Source organism: Scyliorhinus torazame, chromosome 14 (assembly GCF_047496885.1).
Source record: "Scyliorhinus torazame isolate Kashiwa2021f chromosome 14, sScyTor2.1, whole genome shotgun sequence".
Classification (NCBI taxonomy): Eukaryota; Metazoa; Chordata; class Chondrichthyes; order Carcharhiniformes; family Scyliorhinidae; genus Scyliorhinus; species Scyliorhinus torazame.
Genome location: NC_092720.1, coordinates 220,313,202 through 220,334,473, shown reverse-complemented (window position 1 = coordinate 220,334,473; position 21,272 = coordinate 220,313,202). Strand labels below are relative to the sequence as shown.

General features: G+C 56.5%; 1 protein-coding gene and 1 long non-coding RNA gene across 2 annotated transcripts in view; one reads left to right on the top strand and one right to left on the bottom strand.

The window, feature by feature from the left end:
- The window catches only part of LOC140389177 (uncharacterized), a 91,104-nt gene that overhangs the window by 29,417 nt on the left and 40,415 nt on the right, over positions 1–21,272 (bottom strand). The window contains 1 exon segment of the mRNA XM_072473338.1: positions 15,039–15,091. Coding sequence (XP_072329439.1) covers positions 15,039–15,091 — 53 coding nt within the window.
- LOC140390539 (uncharacterized) lies at positions 415–16,356 on the top strand. Its single transcript, XR_011934660.1, has 3 exons — positions 415–474; positions 11,921–11,943; positions 16,302–16,356. It is a non-coding gene; the product is annotated as an uncharacterized lncRNA (long non-coding RNA).

Below are 21,272 nucleotides of genomic sequence, written 5' to 3'. Positions count from 1 at the left end.
GGTCAGGAGGAGCTGGACAATATGTTTCAGTTTGTGTTTCCCACAAAGTAAAACACAACTTGACCATCCGTGCCTGGGGCTGCTTTGAGACAGAAGGATATGAAGGAGAGCAGCAGGCTGCCAGTCACTCACAGGACAAAATCCCCCCCTCCTCCCATCCTCTCTCCACCCACCCCCACCACCAACAGACCTTCACTCCCATCGCCTGGGTTCAATTATTCCCTGTTGTTCACTCTGACCCTGTTTATTCTTTATTCTGCTCCGGGTTTTGTCTCCAGCTCTCAAAGTGGGCGGGACCGAGAGCAGCAAATAACAATAATTCCTTGAGGATTGCAGTGGGCGTCATGAGGGAATTACTGAACTGAATGTGTTCAGCAGCAGAGCAGGGACATTGGAACTGAAATTGGTTTGAATCAGGAAGTGCTGAGTGTGAACATGGCTTCCAGACAGCAGGAGAAAAGTTTGTCCGAGAAGGTCATTTGTCCCGTTTGTCTTGATTTCTTCATTGATCCGGTTTCACTGGAGTGTGGACACAACTTCTGCCGCTCCTGTATCACCCAAAGTTGGGAAAAGGAGAGAAACTCCTGCCAGGAATGTAGACAGGAGTTTCCAGAAAGAAACCTCAGAGCCAATCGGGTCTTTGTGACAGTTCATTAGGATTCAGAAAAGTCACGTTCCTGAGAGAACGAAGAATAAGTCTGGGAAATTTAAGGAGCCTTGGATAACGAGGGATATTGTGAACCTCGTCAAAAAGAAAAGGAGACTTTTGTCTGGTCTAGAAGGGTGGGGACAGTGGAAACTCTTGAGGAGTACAAAGAATGTAGGAAGGTAGTGAAGTGGGAAATTAGGAGGGCTAGGGGGGGTCATGAAAAGTCCTTGACAAGTAGGGTTAAGGTGAATCCCAAAGCTTTTTATTGATATGTAAAAAGCAAGAGGGTGGCCAGGGAAAGGATTGGACCACTTAAGGACAGTGGGGGGAATCTATGTGTTGAGCCAGAGGAAATGGGCGAGGTACTAAATAAATAGTTTGCATCGATGTTGACCGAAGAAAAGGGGTTGGATTCTCCATTATTGAGGCTATGTCCCCCACGCCGGTGTAAAAACCGTGGAGTTTTACTCCTGAAATTCCTGCAAAATGTTAAATGAATTCATAGCCCTGCAGGGGGCTAGCAGGGACCCGGAGTGAATCTCGCAGCTTTTGCTGCAGATATGCGCCCCTGCACTTCAGGGTCAGAGGCCGCGCCTGCGCACGGCGGTGACCTCCAGCGGCCGCGCCGTGCTCCATGGCGGACTCGGACTGTGGAGCCATCCCGATGATGCGCCCGAGCCTCAACCCCCGCACATTAAATCGCCAGCCGCCTATAGGGCAGCACGGTAGCATTGTGGATAGCACAATTGCTTCATAGCTCCACGCGAGCATCCCGACCGGCAATAGGTGGTTAGTTCCACGCCGTCGGGAACTCAGCCGGTCGTGAGCGGAGGATTTCTGAGCGGGCCTTTGGCAATGGCCCCCCGGCGGCGTGGCGTACTTCACGATAGTTTTCGGTACCTGGGTATTCAGGTGGCAAGGAGATGGGAGTAGCCACACAAATTAAATCTGGGCCGGTTAGTTGAACAAATGAGGGAGGACTTCCGGAGGTGGGACATGCTCCGGTTGTCACTGGCGGGGAGGGTACAGACCATAAAGATGACGGTTCTCCCAAGATTTTTGTTAGCTTTTCCGTGTATCCCTATTTTTATTCCAAAGGCCTTTTTTAAGCGGGTGAACTTGGTTTGTGTGGGCGCATAAAACCCAGCGAGTAAAGAAAGTGTTGCTGGAGCGGAGCCGAGTGGAGGGAGGGCTGGCACTGCCGAACTTTAGGAACTACTACTGGGCGGTGAATTTAGCCATGATTAGGAAGTGGGTAGTTGGGAGGGGTCGGTGTGGGAGCGGGTAGAGGCAGCGCCATGAGCCGAGTCAATACGTCCCCATCATGTGCCAGGCTCAGCCTGATACAATTCAAGGTGGTTCACCGGGCACACATGACTGTGGCCCGGATGAGCAGGTTTTTGGGGTAGAGGAAGGTGTGGGCGATGTGCAGGAGGGCCCGCAAATCATGTCCACATGTTAGGGGATTCAGGCCGGGATTTGCAGATGTTTTATTTTTTTAAATTTATGTCATGTCCAGGGCGTTAAAGGTGAGGGTGGCACCGAGTCCAGAGGTGGTGATTTTTGGAGCGTCGGAAGACACGGGAGTCCAGGGAGCGAGAGACGCTGAGGTTTTGGACTTTGCCTCCTTGGTATCCCGGAGACGGATATTGCTCACGTGGAGGGACTCAAAGCCCCTGAAAACAGGCGTATGGGTTAGCGACATGGATGGGTTTCTCAGGCTTGAGAAAATCAAGTTCACCCTGAGAGGATCATCATTAGGATTTGTTCGGAGGTGGCAGCCGTTTATCGACTTCTTGGGGGGGTCAGGGAGCAAGGGGGGGTAGGGGGGAGGGAGTTAGACTATGTCGGTCTAGCTTAGCCAAGAACTGTGGGAGATGGAGGGGTGTGTTGGTGTGTTACGCGTTGAACTATGTTTATGGGCGAACATGCAGGGCGGCATGTGGCGCAGTGGTTAGCACTGGGACTGTGGCGCTGAGGACCCAGGTTCGAATCCCGGCCCTGGGTCACTGTCTGTGTGGAGTTTGCACATTCTCCCCGTGTCTGCGTGGGCTTCTCCCCCACAACCCAAAAATGTGCAGGTTAGGTGGATTGGCCACGCTAAATTGCCCCTTAATTGGAAAATAAAATAATTGGGGACTCTAAAATTAAAAAAAATATCTGCACTTGTGTCTTTTGTTGTTTTAAAACCATAAATGCCTCAATAAAATGTTTTATAACAAAACAAAAGGCATCTTGACAAGCACATGGATAGGATGGGTATAGAGGGATACGGCACAAGGAAGTGCTGAGGGTTTTGGCAAAGGTTGGCATCATGACAGGTCCAGGCTTGGAGGGCCGAAGGGCCTGTTCCTGTGCTGTATTGTTCTTTGTTGAATCTGGCTGAGAAAGCTCGAAAATTAAAGCTGAATGGGAAAGAGAAGGAAAGTAAACTTCACTGTGAGGAACATCAGGAAGAACTGAAGCTGTTTTGAGAAACTGACAGGAAATTGATGTGGGATTTCCGGGAACACTTGATTCCTGTCGACATGCCCTTCTGTTTCTTTCCCCCTCATGTTCTTATCTAGTTTCTCATTAAATATATCTTTACCCTTCACCCCAAACACACTGTGTGATCCTGAGGTCGGCACTCTCATCACTCTCTCAGTAAAGACGTTTCTCCTGAACTCCCTATTGGATATATTTGTAACTACATTGGGCTTTATTCTCTGTTCGTGAGGCTCAGTGTTGACTCTGGGGCAGGATTCGTGGAGCTCCACAACAGCAAAACTGGCGCCGCATCTGGAGCGATTCAGCGACTGTTGAGGGATTAGCACCGACGCCACGTGGAACACAATCGATTCCAATGAGAAACGGTGCTGGATTCGCCAGGCCTGAGATTGACACTCAGGAGGCTGACAAGCTGCAGCTACATAGACACACTTCACTCCTCACACACACCATCCCAGTCACCAAGATGGCAGCGAGGAGAGCAGCTTCATGATTAATGGACCCTCCTGGACGGGGTGGAGGAGAGGCGGTTGACCCTGTGGCCCGGCCCGGGAAGGAGGCTGCCAACCGCCGCCATTCGCTGTGCCTGGCGTAGTTGGCAGAGCCGGTTAACGCCGTGGGCAACACCAGCCAGACCGGCCAGCAGGGCCGAAAAAAACTGCACGACATCCTCAGGGCGGCCAGGGTGAGTCGGCAGCACTGTGCCCCTGGCCCCCCCCCCCCCCCCCCCGCCCGCCCCCCCCCTCCCTCCCCCGCAACCCCAAACCTGACCACATGCCGGTTCCCAAACCGGCCCCATGGCCGGGTGAACTGGCCACTGAGTCCACCAGCTACCCACCTCCTGGGCTGCAGGCCTCGGACTGTCTAACACGGTCATTTTCTGTTTCACTCACGCCAGGAGAAGGCCGCCAATACCCGCCGGGAGGGGGGGGATAACTGGAGGAGGACCCCCGAACCTGCGGCCCCTCACCGTGGCAGAGCGGAGGGCCCTGGATGTGGTCGGTGGCCTTTAAGAAAAGGAGGTCGCCGGGGTGGAGTTCGGCCGCGGGCGAGGATGTGAGACCCTGCCGAGTTACCATTCCCGGTGACACGTGTGTCAACAACTCCCCAACACCACCCCCACCCTCACCCCCAGCCTCAACCTCACTCCCAGCCTCACCCCCACCCTCACCCCCATCCCCACCATCACCCTGACCCCCCCCACCACCACCCCTATCCCCACACTCCCCCCACCCTCAACACCACACCACCCACACCCTCGCCTCCCCCTCACCCCCACCCCCACCCCCAAATCCCCCCCTCCCCCCCCACCCTCAATCCCTCAATGCACCACCCACACCCCCGTCTCCCCCTCACGCCCACCCCCAAATCCCCACTCCCCCCGGCCCGTGGTCTAATCATGCATCTTGTCTTGTGTCTTGCAGGAGCTGCTGAAGATGGGATGGGTCCACCAATGTCCCCCTCTCCCAGCCAGTGCCCCCCGCCCTCAGCCAGTGTCCCCCGCCCCCAGCCAGTGTCCCCCGCCCCCAGCCAGTGTCCTCCGCCCTCAGCCAGTGTCCCCCGCCCCCAGCCAGTGTCCCCCGCCCCCAGCCAGTGTCCCCCGCCCCCAGCCAGTGTCCTCCGCCCCCAACCAGTGTCCCTGCCCCCTGCCAGTGTCCCCTCCCCCAGCCAGTGTCCCCCGCCCCCAGCCAGTGTCCACTGACCCCAGCAGTGCCCCCCGCCAGTGTCCCCCGGCCCAAGCCAGTGTCTCCTGCCCCCAGCCAGTGTCCCCCGCCCCCAGCCAGTGTCCACTGACCCCAGCCAGTGCCCCCGCCAGTGTCCCCCGGCCCCAGCCAGTGTCTCCTGCCCCCAGCCAGTGTCCCCCGCCCCCAGCCAGTGCCACATCCAGAGCCCCCCCTTGAGACAAGCAGTGATGAAGTGAGAAGCCCAGACGCCAGCTATCCGTCCGAGACTCAGGAGACCCCGGAGCTCGGGTCGGAAGGTGACAGTGATTTTCCGTCTCAGCGTCTCCAACCCCCTCCCCCATCCCAGAGACACTCACCTCGGTTGGGCATGTTAGTGAAGAGGCTCCTGGGACACTATCTGGTGCGCACCACACAGTCGACCCGGTACAGCAGGTGGAGGTTGGAGCTCCCGAGGGGCGGATGGTCGGAGGGCAGGCTGAACCCTGGGACGAGCTGCCGTCCAGATAGGTTTCGGGCCTCTGGAACGGACGATCCCATTGATTGAGGAGGTGCAGTCACAGAGCCAGGGACTACATGAAGGGTTGTCGGCGAACATCCAGCATCTGCAGGTGCAGTTGGAGGAGTCCAACCGTGTGGAGGAGCAGGAGGTGGTGCCGTCCAGGCCAACACCACACGGGTGGCGTCCGCGGTGGAGGCACTGGGGGCGACGGTTTCGGCCATGGATCAGCATGTCCAAGGCCTGGGGCATTCTGTGCAAGCGCTGGCCGAGGCCCAGGACAGGGCGGCCCTCTCACAGGCAGCCATGTGCCAGAGCCAGCTGGAAATTACAGCGGCGCTCCTCAGCATGGCCCAGTCACAGCAGGCCATGGCTGGGAATGTCGGCGGCATTGCCCAGGCGCTGACCATCGTGGCACAAACTCAGAGGGAGGTGGCCCAGTCCCAGAGGGAAATGGCGCAGTCACTGGCTGATGTGACACAGACCCAGAAGGTGGTGACACAGTCAATGGGTGATGTCGCGCAGGCCCAGACGGAGATGGGCCACTCCCTGTGCTCCGTGGAGACTCTGGCCGAGACCTGAGCGGGTCTCCAGGACTGGCAGGGCCAGGTGGCAGGGGAGCCTCGGTGGATAGCTTTGCTTGTACCCTGCCCCACGGAGCAGCCTAGGGCCATCGAACACCCAGAGGGAGGAGGAGGTGATGGGACCCGTGCAACAGCACCTCGGCCCCCCCCCCACCTGCTCTTGTTCTTGGTGCATCTGGTGGGCAGCAGGCAGAACAGGGCGGCATCACGCCACCCGGGACACCCGGGCAGCAGCCGGGCCCATTCAGGCCCAGTCGCTTCAGAAGACCCAGGTCACAGGCCGGGAATCACAGCAGGCCGCCTCCACTCCTGATGTCCTGTCTGTGATCCACCAAGATGTAGCGTTAGGGCCTGTAAGGCCAGAAAGTTAGACACCGGTTACGTTGGCACGGGTGCAGGGCACAGTTTAGTTATAGGAGCAAGGGCACAAATTAAACAGCTGTTCACACTGCTACAACCTGCCTCGGTGCTCTGTCAGATGGGTGTGAGTGGGGGACTGGGTTGGCCACAGAGGGGTGCGGGGGGAGGGGGGGGGGGTGTGTGCGGGGGAGAATGAGCAGATGAGCAGGCCTTGTGGGTAGCTTGCCCCCCCTGCACCCTCGGCCGTTCCCACCACCATCACCCCAAGGATTCGATGGCACCGTGTGATGGTGTGGCCAGCTCGCAGGCAGGGATCACCCAGGTGGACGGTGGAAAGTGTCACCTTGGGCAGGAGTCAGACATTGTCAAACGATGCGGAGAACCAGGGCTCATCACAGAGCGGGTTGTCATCACCCCGTAGTGGGGCAGGTATGTATCACGGAGGGAGTTGCAGGCGGTGAGGTGTCTGGCTGAGGGGAGGGGGGAGAGGTGTGGGGGTGGGAAGCGGAGTCCGTGCCCCTGACCAGTCCCTCCCCACCCCCTCCCCCCATCTCCACCCGAAGTCAGTGAACCTGGAGGCAATCAGAGCATCCCGTGCGCGTTGGCCCTGGCGCACACATCGTGCAGCCTCCCGTGCCTGCCTGGGCTCCATGTCCTGCCCATCTCCCCCCTCCCCCTCCTCCTCCTCCAGCACGTCGCCCCTCTGCTGCGCGATGTTGTGGAGGACGGGGCAGGCCGCCATGATGCGGGCGACCCTCCCAGCGTCATATTGGAGGCCCCTCCAGAGCGGACCAAGCACCTGAACCGTATCTTCAGGAGGCGGAATCACCGATCGATCATGCTCCTGGTCGCTGCATCGGCGTCATTGTCCTGGGTCTCGGTGGCGGGTTGTGAACTCGGATACGCATCGTCAGCCACGACCACAGCGGGAATCCCAGGAGCCAAACCCCCGGCCGGTGGGGAGGGGCGTCTTGAACATGTCTGAATCGTCGAGGGTGCCAGGACGAAGGCGTACTGCACACGGCCCGGGTATCAACCGCACACGTGAATGATGTGCAGCTGATGGTCACATGGACCCCTTTCGGTTTGTGGAGAGCGGCCTGTCATCTGCAGCTGCTCGTAGGGGGCATGTCAGCGATGGTGGTGAAACCCGCTGCCCGGGCATTCTGGGAGGCTAGGTCCACATTGAAATGGATTCATTGAGCCGCCTGGGCATATAGGGCCTCCATGATGGCACGGATGCACCTGTGCACCGAGGTCTGTGAGATCCCAGACAGGTCCCCACTCAGTGCCGGAAAGGACCCCGTGGCATAAAGGTTCAGGGTGACCGGGGGGCGGGTGTCCTCCCCCATACCCCTGCAGTGCCAGGTGTGCCAGGATCCGGCAGATATGCTGCACAGTCTCCCTGCTGAGCCGGAGTCTTCGACGGCATGTCCGGTCCCACAGGTCCTCGGTTCACAGGCGCTGCCGGTACACATGAGGCCTCATGCGGTGCATCCTCCTGACCTCCTCCTCCTCGGCCTATAGGGCAGCCGGCTCTCCATCGTGGGCAGCTGCCTCCTGTTCCACTGCTGCCCGCTCCACTGCTGCGGCTTCCTCCTCCTCGAGCAGCTCCAGCTCGTACAGCCGCAGAACATCCCCAGGGCTGCGGAGACCAGCAGGAAGGCCATCATTGCTGGTTGTGCTCCAATACCCATTGTCTGCAGGGGGTGAAAGGTTGATATGTTTGTTATGGGAGAGGTGGTTTCAGAAGCCCAAAATGTATCGTGGAGTTCAACCAACCCCCACCTTTAATGGATTGTTGCTTTTGAAGCACACGGCTTGTTCCCCAGGTGTAGTATTACAATTATGGACACGTGGTTTTTAAACAAAACAATGTTTATTCCATGAACTCAAATTAACCTTTTAAATAAACATTGGATCTCTTAACACCCCTTACTTCAAAGATAACCCCGAAAATAATACAACACTACCCAATCCTGCAAACTGTTCCTTTACACATCCAAAAGACTTCACCTTCACAAAAACAGTAACACACCAGGTCACAGTTAATACATAATTTCTATTGGATGGCAGAGATATATCAGCTTGGTTGATTCAGCTCCAGCACCTTGCTTTTCTTCCTGCAGCTCACAGCCAAAAACACAGTCACACCCAAGCTGCTGTCTTAAAACTGAAACTAAAACTCAGAACTAGCCTCAAAATGGATCTCAGCTCCACTCACTCTCTGACATCACTATTTTCTTAACGGTACATTGCTTAAAAATACATTTCTTAAAGGTACTCTCACATGACGTGTTAGCATGGGGCTTACCCCCGTACCCAGACAGATCCAACCGGCTACATGGTGGCCCCAATTGGCACTGTGGCCCCTATCCCCAATGTCCCCCCCCCCACCGGCCCGTCGGCACCCGGCACTGTGAAGCTTCTGGCCCTGGCGCCCATCCCTGATGACAGGGGTACCGTCAGCTGGCACAGCCCTTGCCAGCAGTACACTTTGCGGCCCCCTGCCGGCGCCTTCGTAGGGGTTACAGTGGGAATTTCCCTGGGTGGAACGCCTGGTGCCCCGCCAGCAGGTGCGGCGGCATGGCGGAGGGTGGGGTGCAGAGGCGAAGGGGTGGGGGCACCCATAGGTCCAGTGTCACTCTGCAGAACCAATGGCCAAGGTGGGTGGTCAGTGGGGTGCGCAGCAAGATGGCTGCTTTGCAGGCCACAGCAATGGCGGTCCATGCCTGGACACCGCCTCAATCTCAGGGGGTTTTGATTTATGGGATTTCGTTTTTGAATTGGAACAGTTAAGGGGGAATCCATTCAGTGTTTACATAGATTACTGCAGCTGTGGGGTGTCTTTATGTTTGTAATTGATAAAAATTCTTGCTGTGTGTTTATATAAATGTTAACTAAGTTCTTAGAATAAAGCTGGTTTTGATTAAAGTATCTGGGAAGATGGTTGAATCACTCCTCAAGTGAAAGCTCTTGTGCTCATCCGAGCCAAATTCAACATAAACGTTAGAGGTCAGGTGAACTCCATAATACACTTTGGATTTTTAAACCCTGGCCCATAACAGTATGTATGAGATAGAGTCTGTGGGCGGGATTCTCCGAACCCCCGCCGGGTCGGAGAATTGCCGGGGGGTGGCGTGAATCCCACCCCCGACGGCCGCTGAATTCTCTGGCACCGGAGATTTGGCGGGGGCGGGAATCGCGCTGCAAAGTCCTGCTGCTTCTATGACGGTCCCGCCGGCATAGATTGAACCAGGTCCCTTACCGGCAGGAGCAGGCGGCGCCGGCGGGCTCCGGGGTCCTGGAGGGGGGGCGCGGGGCGATCTGGTCCCGGGGGGTGCCCCTACGGTGGCCTGGCCCACGATCGGGGCCCACCAATCCGCGGGCGGGCCTATGCCGTGGGGGCACCCTTTTCCTACGCACCGACCATCAGCCTCTGCGATGGCCGACGCAGAGGTGAACCCCCCCCCGTGCATGCGCGGGGATGACGTCAGCAGCCTTCGGCCCCGACTGGCGTGGCGGCAAAGGCCTTCAACACCAGCGGCGGGGCGCCAACCACTCCGGGGCGGGCCTAGCCCCTAAAGATGAGGGCCTAGCCCCTAAAGATGCGGAGGAATCCGGTTCACGCCACTCCGTCCCGCCTGGACCCCCCGCCCCGCCGGGTAGGGGAGAATCCCGCTCCGTGTCTGAGAGAGTGTTTTTGTGTATGGGTGAGATAGAAAGTGTGTGTGTGTCTGTGAGTGTGTGAGTCTGTGTGTGGGTAACTGGGTGATTGAGTGTGTGAGTGTGTATGGATGTGAGTGCGTGTGTGTTAGTGAGAGAGAGTCTGTGTGTGTGGGTAACTGGGTGATTAAGTGTGTGAGTGTGTATGGATGTGAGTGTGTGTGTGTTAGTGAGAGAGAGTCTGTGTGTGTGGGTAACTGGGTGATTAAGTGTGTGAGTGTGTATGGATGTGAGTGTGTGCGTTAGTGAGAGAGAGTCTGTGAGTGTGGGTAACTGGGTGATTAAGTGTGTGAGTGTGTATGGATGTGAGTGTGTGCGTTAGTGAGAGAGAGTCTGTGAGTGTGGGTAACTGGGTGATTGAGTGTGTGAGTGTGTATGGATGTGAGTGTGTGCGTTAGTGAGAGAGAGTCTGTGAGTGTGGGTAACTGGGTGATTAAGTGTGTGAGTGTGTATGGATGTGAGTGTGTGCGTTAGTGAGAGAGAGTCTGTGAGTGTGGGTAACTGGGTGATTAAGTGTGTGAGTGTGTATGGATGTGAGTGTGTGTGTTAGTGAGAGATAGTCTGTGTGTGTGGGTAACTGGGTGATTCAGTGTGTGAGTGTGTATGGATGTGAGTGTGTGTGTTAGTGAGAGAGAGTCTGTGTGTGTGGGTAACTGGGTGATTAAGTGTGTGAGTGTGTATGGATGTGAGTGCGTGTGTGTTAGTGAGAGAGAGTCTGTGTGTGGGTAACTGGGTGATTAAGTGTGTGAGTGTGTATGGATGTGAGTGTGTGCGTTAGTGAGAGAGAGTCTGTGAGTGTGGGTAACTGGGTGATTAAGTGTGTGAGTGTGTATGGATGTGAGTGTGTGTGTTAGTGAGAGAGAGTCTGTGTGTGTGGGTAACTGGGTGATTCAGTGTGTGAGTGTGTATGGATGTGAGTGTGTGTGTTAGTGAGAGAGAGTCTGTGTGTGGGTAACTGGGTGATTGAGTGTGTGAGTGTGTATGGATGTGAGTGTGTGTGTGTGTTAATGAGAGAGAGTCTGTGTGTGGGTAACTGGGTGATTGAGTGTGTGAGTGTGTATGGATGTGAGTGTGTGTGTGTTAGGGAGAGAGAGTCTGTGTGTGGGTAACTGGGTGATTGAGTGTGTGAGTGTGTATGGATGTGAGTGTGTGTGTTAGTGAGAGAGAGTCTGTGTGTGTGGGTAACTGGGTGATTAAGTGTGTGAGTGTGTATGGATTTGAGTGTGTGTGTTAGTGAGAGAGAGTCTGTGTGTGTGGGTAACTGGGTGATTGAGTGTGTGAGTGTCTGTATGTACGTGAGAGTGTGTGTTAGTGAGAGAGTCTGTGTGTGTGGCGATTGAGTGTGCGAGAGCAGAAACTCTGAGACTGGGTGTGAACCCGGACACACACTCTGCCTTCCTCAGCCTCCCTCCCCAACCACCCATCCACAAAGCAGGTGGGGAGAAGAGGAAATCCCCAGGCTGAAAGAAAATCCACTTCCAGCCCTTTACCCCCACTTTTGTATGAATTCCGCCAAGCCCAACACGGAATGTGTGCCCCCAGAGGCAAGGTCAGTGTTAGTGAAAAACAAGCTCTTAGCTCAGGCCTGGTCCCCACCACTTGTTTGACAACCAGGATTTAGGGCCCAGTCTGTCTCTCTCCAGCTCTGCTCCTGAGGTGAAAAGATAAACTGAAGTTTTCGTGGTGAACTCTATTTCTTGGAACTTTTTAATGGACATTTTTAGTCAAACCTCTTTTTTGAAATTTATTGCGGTGACAGTGATATTTTTCACATTCACGTCTAATGTTGAGTGAAAACTTTTCTCACCCAAATTTGATCATCAACCCTTGAGTGAGAAATGGAAATGTGGCTCATCCAGCTGGAAAGGTTGGACAGGCCTGATCGAGGCAGTCCGTCTCTCAACTCAGATTTGTGTTTTCTTTATTTCAGGAGGAAGCATCTCGGAAGAGGAGGTAAGACAGGAACTTTTTTTTTCAGAAAATATTTTATTGAGGCATTTAGAATTTTAACATTTTTCAACAATAACATTCAACAGGACCCACAACAAAATAACCATCAATCCCCCCAAACACAACTCCCAGCCAACATGGCTTAGAAAAACACACCACCAGCCCTTCCCGACCCTCACGCCATCGGTTTTCCTACCCTTATTCGGCACTTCCATGCCTCCCCTCCCCCCCATCCCCCCCCACCCCCCACCCCCACCCCCGCCCCCACCGGCTGACAGTCTAATTTTTCTGGAAGAAATCGATGAACGGCTGCCACCTCGAGCGAACCCCCACAACAAACCCCTCAAGGCGAATTTAATTTTCTCAAGCCTGAGAAACCCCGCCATGTCGCTAACCCAAACCCCCGACTTCGGGGCTCCAAGTCCCTCCATCCCAGTAAAATCCGTCTCCGGGCCACCAGGGAAGCAAAGGCCAAAAGGTCGGCCTCTCCCCGACCCCCCCCCCCCCCCCCCCCCCCGGGTTCCCGGGTCTTCCAACATTCCAAAGATCGTCACCTCTGGACTCGGAGCCACCCTCCCTTGCAGGACCTCTGGCATGACGTCCGCAAATCCCTGCCAAAATCCCCTCAGCCTCGGACACGCGCAGAACATGTGTCCATGATTCGCCAGTCTTCCCGCTCACCGCCCACACCTGTCCTCCACCTCCTCAAAAAACCTGCTCATCCGGGTCACAGTCATCTGAGCCGTGTGGGCCACCTTGAATTGGATCAGGCTGAGCCTGGCACACGACAAGGACGCGTTAACTCTCCGCAGGGCCTCCTCCCATATCCCGGCCTCCAACTCCCCCCTCCCCCCCCCCCCCCCCCCCCCCCACCCCCCGCCCCTCCACCAACTCGTCTTCCCACTTTCTCTTCACCTCCCCTATTGGGGCTCCTTCCCACTCCATCAGCTCCTTATAGATCTCCGAGACCTTCCCCTCCCCAACTCCAGTTCTCGACATCACCTTATCCTGTAGCCCCCTTTGCGGGAGGCGTGGAAAGCTCGAGACCTGCTTCCGTACAAAATCCCTCACTTGCAGGTCCCGGAACCTGTTCACACCGACAACTCAAACTCCTCCTCCAGCTCCTCCAAACTCAGAAAACCCTCATCAATAAACAGATCCCAAATCTCTCGATCCCCACCCGCTGCCACCTCTGAAACCCCCCGTCGAGCCCCTCCGGAGCGAACCGATGGCTATCGCATATTGGTGCCCACACCGACGCCCCCTCCAAACCCCTGTGCTGCCGCCACTGTCCCCACACCCTCAGGGCTGCCACTACTACCGGGCTTGAGGGGTACCAAGCCGGCGAGAATGGCAGAGGTGCCGTTAACAATGCCCCCAAACTCGTGACCTTACAGAATGCCGCCTCCACTCGCTCCCACACCGACCCCTCCCCCACTACCTACTTCCTGACCATTGATATATTCGCCGCCCGGTAAAAGTTAATAGTTCAGAAGAGCCAGCCCCCCCCCCCCACGCCTGATTCCAGCAGCACCTTCCTCACCTGCGGGGTTTTACCGGCCCAAATAAAACCCAAAATTACCACATTCATCTTCCTTAAAAACACCTTGGGGGTAAAAATTGGGAGACACTGAAAAACAAACAGCAACCTCGGGAGGACTGTCATTTTCACAGTCTGTACCCTCCCCGCCAGAGACAGGGGGAGCACATCCCACCTCCGGAGGTCCCCCTTCAACTGCTCTACTCGCCTACCCAGGTTCAATTTGTGGAGCTGTCCCCCTTCCTGTGCCCGCAGCGCCATTGCCAAGGGCTCTATGGCCGGGGCAAACAGTAGTGGGGAGAGTGGACACCCCTGCCTCGTCCCCCGGTACAGCCTAAAATACTCCGACCTCACCCAATTCGTCCGCACACTCGCCACCGGTGCCTGATATAGCAACTGGGCCCAGTCCTCAAATCCCTGCCCAATCCCAAACCATCCCAGGACTTCCCATAAGTCCCCCCACGCCACCCGATCAAAGGCCTTCTCAGCGTCCATAGCCACCATCAGCTCAACCTCGCACCCTTCTGTAGGCATCATGATAACGTTCAAGAGTCTCCTAATATTGGTCGCCAGGTGCCGCCCCTTAACAAACCCCGTCTGATCTTCCCCGATTACTCCTGGGAAACAATCCTCAATCCGTGTGGCCAGGATCTTTGCCAGCAGTTTGGCATCCACATTCAATAAGGAGATTGGTCTGTATGATCCACAGTTTTCCGGGTCCTTGTCCTGCTTCAAAATGAGAGAGACCGACGCCTGCGACAACGTCGGGGGGAGCACTCCTAACTCCTTTGCTTCATTAAATGCTCTTACCAACAGTGGCCCCAGCACCCCGGAAAACTTCTTATAAAATTCCACCGGGTATCCTTCCGGTCACGGGGCCTTACCCGATTGCATTGCCTCTCGCCCCTCCATTACCTCCCCCAGCCCGATTGAGGCCCCCAGGCCCTCTACCAGCTCCCCGTCCTCCCAAAAATTGCCTCATCCCCTCTTCTCCGGCTGAGGGTTCTGATTTATACACCTTGCTGTAGAAATCTCAAAACACTCCATTCACCCCCGCCTGATCCAAGACCACCTTCCCCCCCCCGTATCTCTCACTTTCCCCATCTCTCTCGCCGCCTCCTGCTTCCACAACTGATGCACGAGCATCCTGCTCGCTAATTCCCCGTACTCACACACCGCCCCTCTCACCCTCCTCAGCTGTCCCACCGCCTTGCCCGTGGATAGGAGACCAAATTCCAATTGTAGCCTCTGGCGTTCCTTCAAAAGCCCTTCCTCTGAGCTCTCTGCGAACCTTCTGTCCACCTGTAGGATTTCTCCCATCAGCCTCTCTATCTCCCCCCTGCTCCGCCTTCTCCTGGTGTGCCTGAATAGAAATTAATTCCCCCCGATAACTTCCTCCAGCGCCTCCCAGACCATACCCGCCGACACCTCACCCGTATCGTTGATGTTTATATACCCCCGGATTGCCTTCCTCACCCGCCCACACACCTCCTCCTCTGCCCCGCTCCCCTCCCCCCGCTCCCCTCCCCCCCCCCTGCTCCCCTCCCCCTGCTCAAACATTGGTGCAAACAATCAATCGGAACAGAACAAAGAAACCAGCCGCCCTCATCCCTTGACAAAGAACAAAAAAGAAAAAAACAGAACTGAAGCCAGAAACCAAGGGAAAACGGAAATGGTCCCGAACAAAAGTCCTTCCACCAGAGTTCAAGGTCTACCTTCTCCCGCCAGTCCATTGTCTGTCATAAACACCGCTGCCTCTTCCAAAGATCCAAAATATAGTTCCCGGCCCCATACGTCACCCATAGGCGTGCCGGGTACAATAGTCCAAACTTCACCCCCTTCTTGTAGAGGGACGCCTTGACCTTATTGAAACTTGCCCTCTTCTTGGCCAGCTCTGCATTCAGGTCCTGGTACACGCGAATCTCACTGCCCTCCCAGGCGCAGCGCCTCGCCTGCCTGGTCCACCTCATGATTCGCTCCTGACCAAGGAACCGGTGCAGCCGCACCACCATCGCCCTCGGCGGCTCGTTCCCCCCGGAGCCTCCTCATCAACGCCCTGTGAGCTCGGTCCACCTCCAACGGCCGGTCAAACGCACCTTCACCAAGCAGCTTCTCGAGCATCTTCCCTGTGGACGTGCCGGCATCGGCCCCTTCGCACGTCTCCGGCAGACCCATGATCCCAATATTCTGCCTGCGTGACCGGTTCTCCACCTCCTCCACCTTCTCCTCCAACTGCTTCTGGTGGTCCCACATCAGCCCCATCTCCACTGCCATCGAGGTGACCTGCTCGTCGTGCTCCCCCGCCAACTCCTCCAACATCTGGATTGCCCGACCCTGAGCTGCCAGTCTCGTCTCCACGCGGTCAACCACCGCCTTGATCGAGTCCACCGCCTGGACCAGGTCCTCCAGACTCTCCTTTCGTTGCTGGGTGAACTCCTCATTCAAGAAGCTTACCAGCTGCTCCGCCGACCACTGAGCCGGCAAGGCCGCTTCCTGCCCCTTCGCCATCTCCACGTGCATTTCCAGCTCCACACCCACTTCGACCAACTTGTTCCTTCTTTTTCGGGCACTTCTGGTCCTCAGCTCCATAAACTAGAGGGTCAATCTCCTCGACTCACACTCCTGAACCTTTTTCCACTTGAAAACCGGGGGAAAAGCCCAAAAAAGACCGCCACGAGCGGGAGCTACCAAATGTGCGACCACTCACTCCATGGCTGTCACCGGAAGACCGGTAGGACATGAACTTCACTGAAACTCAGTGCAAGTTGGGAAAATTACTCAGCAAAGTGTTTATGGTCAATTTATAATCAACTATTTACAGGATTCACAATCGGGGTAAAAAGCTGTCAGGAGCAGATGGTGTCCTGTCCATTGGAAGATTCTACAGCCCTTTCCCGTTCCCAGTGTGGAGAGGAATGCTGGATGTCATTAACCCTGGTAAAACTCAGATAAGTTCCTCTGTCCTGATTTATATCTTGGGCTGGATTCTCCGCCGTCAGGATTCTCCATTTTGCCGGCAGCCCGGAGGTTTCCCGATGGTGTGGGGCTGCCCCACAATGGGGAACCCCATTGACCAGCCGGCGGGACGGAGAATCCCGCCGGCGGGGGGGAACCTGAAATCCGGTGCGGCGGGACGGAGAATCCCGCCGGCGGGGTGAACCTGAAATCCGGTGCGGCCGGACGGAGAATCCCGCCAGCGGGGTGAATCTGAAATCCGGAGCGGCCGGACGGAGAATCCCGCCGGCGGGGTGAACCTGAAATCCGGTGCGGCCGGACGGAGAATCCCGCCGGCGGGGTGAACCTGAAATCCGGGGCGGCCGGACGGAGAATCCCGCCGGCGGGGTGAACCTGAAATCCGGGGCGGCCGGACGGAGAATCCCGCCGGCGGGGTGAACCTGAAATCCGGGGCGGCCGGACGGAGAATCCCGCCGGCGGGGGGAACCTGAAATCCGGTGCGGCCGGACGGAGAATCCCGCCGGCGGGGTGAACCTGAAATCCGGTGCGGCCGGACGGAGAATCCCGCCGGCGGAGTGAACCTGAAATCCGGGGCGGCCGGACGGAGAATCCCGCCGGCGGGGTGAACCTGAAATCCGGGGCGGCCGGACGGAGAATCCCGCCGGCGGGGTGAACCTGAAATCCGGTGCGGCCGGACGGAGAATCCCGCCGGCGGGGTGAACCTGAAATCCGGTGCGGCGGGACGGAGAATCCCGCCGGCGGGGTGAACCTGAAATCCGGTGCGGCGGGACGGAGAATCCCGCCGGCGGGGTGAACCTGAAATCCGGGGCGGCCGGACGGAGAATCCCGCTCCTTATATTTGAATCATTTTCTATATAAATATCAAAGTGAGTTTATGTTTAAATGCTTTGTTATAAAGAAATGATGATAAAAATGGTCCTGATTGGAATTAAAGTCTGATTCATGCCCCTAATCCACTTTCTAAACATCATTCCCAGCTCGGTCAGCTGAAACTGTCGGCTCCCCAAACATCACCAATACAGGAACTCTCAGATGAAGCTCTGTCTCCAGAACCCATCCATACTTTACAAACTTCAGCAAGTGGAAACTCCGCCATTCCCAGCTGAACCTTTCCTCCTCTACAATCCTCATCCTCCTGATACATCTCCACCTTGTGGACCAGACTCGTGTCCATGACCAAGGTTGGGGCAGGAAGCCTGGGAATGAGGCTTTGTCTGCCTGTTGAGAGAGGAGGAGAGCTGAGGGGGATGGAGCCAGCTGCTGTTCACTGTGGACCTGGGGAACAAGCCCTGGATTGCAATCCATTTCCTCAAAGTGTCAGCAAAGCCCATTTTCTCAATTGCCTTGAGGAAACATTGCACTCACTCCAGATGAATATCTTTTATACATCCAGGGAGAGGATTAAGGTAGAGGTTTGTCTGTGGAGGATCACATTGAATAACCACCTCCACATGTGCCCTCATATCAAATATTATGGCCGGGATTCTCCATTTGGGAGAGTAAGGGTGCGATTCAACTAAAAGCGAACAAAGTCCCGGAGCGAGCGTATTTAACCGCGTGTTTCCCGGAGCTCGCAGTGCCGAGAAACACATGGCGATAAAACGCCCCCCACGTTGGGTAAGGTGCCTGTGGGGAACGCGGGGCTGAGGCCGCACATCGCCCCGTTTTGTGCAGTGAGGAGCTCCGCTCGCTGGCCCCCAGCCACATCCCCAGAACACCCCGGAGCACCAGTCCGGGGAAGACAGCGACTTCTCGCCACTGCTGTCACCTGCACCCTCCACCATCGCAGAGACTATCACCTCGGGGGGCATTTTAGTGAAGAGGCTCCTGGGTCACCTTCTGGTGCTCACTTCACACAGGCTGCAGCACATCAGGTGGAGGCAGGGACTCCCGAGGGAGCGGGCGGTCGGAGGGCTGCCCGATCCCAGGAAGCAGCTGTAATCCGGACAGGGATCGAGCTTCTGGAATGTACGGCGGGGGCAGGGCCCCAGGACACTTGAACGTCCCACCTGGGGTCCCCCTCAGTGAGAGGTGGCAGGAAACAGGGCCAGAAGTGTGAGGCCGCCGTGTCTGTCAGCTTACCCAGTGAGTGAGCCGTTACCACTCACTATCTCCCCAAACCCCCTCCCCACAAGCTATATGGGCCTGTGAGGCGGATTGGCCGGCACACATGCAGGGATGACCCGGGCGGACAGTGGAATGTGATCCTAAAGGCAGGAGTCAGACTGTATCAAACGATGAGGAGATCCAGAGCTCATCTCCCAGCGAGTCGTCATCATCCTCCGTCCCGCGGACAAGACCCGCTGATACTGCCAACCCAGCGCCAACACCCTGTGGTGATGCTGGTAGGACCCTCGGAGGGAGGGAGAAGCTGGGGTAGTGGGATGGAGTGAGGGGATGAGGGACAGGGAAGGGAGGAGCCACAGGGAAGGGAGGAGCGACAGGGAAGGGAGGAGGGACAGGGAAGGGAGGAGGAACAGGGAAGGGAGGAGGGATAGGGAAGGGAGGAGGGACAGGGAAGGGAGGAGGGACAGGGAAGGGAGGAGGAACAGGGAAGGGAGGAGCGACAGGGAATGGAGGAGGGACAGGGAAGGGTGGAGTGAAGGGAGGAGGGACAGGGCCTGTGATGTGGGGAGGCTCTATCCTCACCGATCATCCCTGTCGACAGGGGTACCGGTGGGTGACGAAACCCGTTTCAGCGACAGGCTCTCTGGCCCGTGTCCTGTTTCCTCCAGTGGGGTTTACTGTGGGTCTCCTCACTGGGTGGGCCGTGTGCTATCCCACCAGCAGGGTGGCACATGGTCGTGGAGTGGAGAGGGTCACCGTGTGCCTCCAATCGCCTCCATGCTTCGAGGCTTGTGTGTGGGCAGGTCCTCTAGATGGGGGTGAGGCTGGGCAGTGTGTGTCTGCTGGGAGCTTAGCTGCAGTGTGATGTGGGTCCTGGGTGTGACACATCCACCATATCCCTGTAACCCAATAACCCTTCCTCATCTTTTTGGTCACTAAGGCCAATCCATCTAATCTGCACGTCTTTGGACTGTGGGAGGAAACCGGAGCACCCGGAGGAAACCCACACAGACGCAGGGAGAATGTGCAGACAAACAGTAAAATGAAACTGCTGTACATTTTGCCAGAACTTTCTGTTTTTGTTATTAATTTGATCTGCTGGTTAATTGAACAGGGAAACATGGGGCGAAATTCTCCCCGAACGGCGCGATGTCCGCCGACTGGCGCCCAAATCGGCGCCAATCAGACGGGCATCGCGCTGCCGCAAAGGTGCGGAATGCTCCGCATCTTTGGCGGCCTAGCCCCAATATTGAGAGCTAGGCCAGCGCCGGAGGGATTTCCGCCCCGCCAGCTGGCGGAAATGGTGTTTGTTGCCCTGCCAGCTGGCGCGGAAATGCGGCGCGCGCGCGGGAGCGTCAGCAGCCACTGACAGTTTCCCGCGCATGCGCAGTGGGGAGAGTCACTTCCGCCTCCGCCATGGTGGAGGCCGTGGCGGTGGTGGAAGGGAAAGAGTGCCCCCACGGCACAGGCCCGCCCGCGGATCGGTGGGCCCCGATCGCGGGCCAGGCCACCGTGGGGGCACCCCCCGGGATCAGATCGCCCCGCGCCCCCCCCAGGACCCTGGAGCCCGCCCACGCCGCCTGGTCCCGCCGGTAAATACCAGCTTTAATTTACGGCGGCGGGACAGGCAATTTCTGGGCGGGACTTCGGCCCATCCGGGCCGGAGAATTGAGCGGGGGCTCCCGCCAACCGGCGCGGCCCGATTCCCGCCCCTGCCCAATCTCCGGTACCGGAGACTTAGGCGGGGGCGGGGGCGGGGGCGGGATTCACGGCGGCCAACGGCCATTCTCCACACAGTCAGTGACCCAGAGCCGGGATCAAACCTGGGATCTCGGCGACGTGAGACTGCAGTGCTAACACTGCGCCACCGTGCTGCCCTAACCAGGAGGTCATTCTTATCCTCTCTGTATTCGGAATCCAGGCCCAGATTTTTGAATTCAGCTCCTGACACACAGCAGGATCCCAAACTGGGAAATTCACTCTCCCAACCTGGGCTTTTTGGAATATTGTCCAGACCGGCTGGGTGGAATTTCCCGATAGGGTCTTGTTGTGTTACAGCAACATAGAAGTGGAAAGTTCAGGATCGTGTTTATTTTCTCACCATTGTTTCTGATCCAATTCTCTTTCAGTTGTGAAGAAAGGTCCTGCCTGAATTGTCTGATCAGCGAGTGTTTAAGCATTTTGGGTTTTTGGTATTCCTGCCAGTACCAGGTATCCAGCAGCAGGTGGCGATATTGCGCTGTAAAACTTCACTGAACTTTGTACAGCCCAACATCACCATCTTCTGGCTGAAAGTGGCACTACAATGCAGGGGAAAGTTCATGATATTTCATTTCTTTTTTATTTTAATTCTGACATTTTTATTTGTGTTGTTTTTATTTACAGTCTGATTGGGATTTTACAATTTTCAAATTAAACAAACACATTTAGTGACAACCTGTTGTCAATGGCGGTTTCTGACCCCCAACCCGACCTCTGCCTCTGACCCTGACCCAATCTCCGGTACCGGAGACTTAGGCGGGGGCGGGGGCGGGGTTCCAGGGTCAAGTCATTGTGATGTCAGGGATGATGTCACCATCCCTCGGCCCTGCCCCTTTTCCAGATCCGGTTCAGAACCGGAGCAGATTCTCAGAAACTGTTTTTCATCCAAAGTCTGTCTGTGTGTAACTGTGTGTGTGTGTGTGTAAGTGTGTGTGTGTGTGTGTAACTGTGTGTGTAACTGGGTGTGTGTGTGTAACTGTGTGTGTGT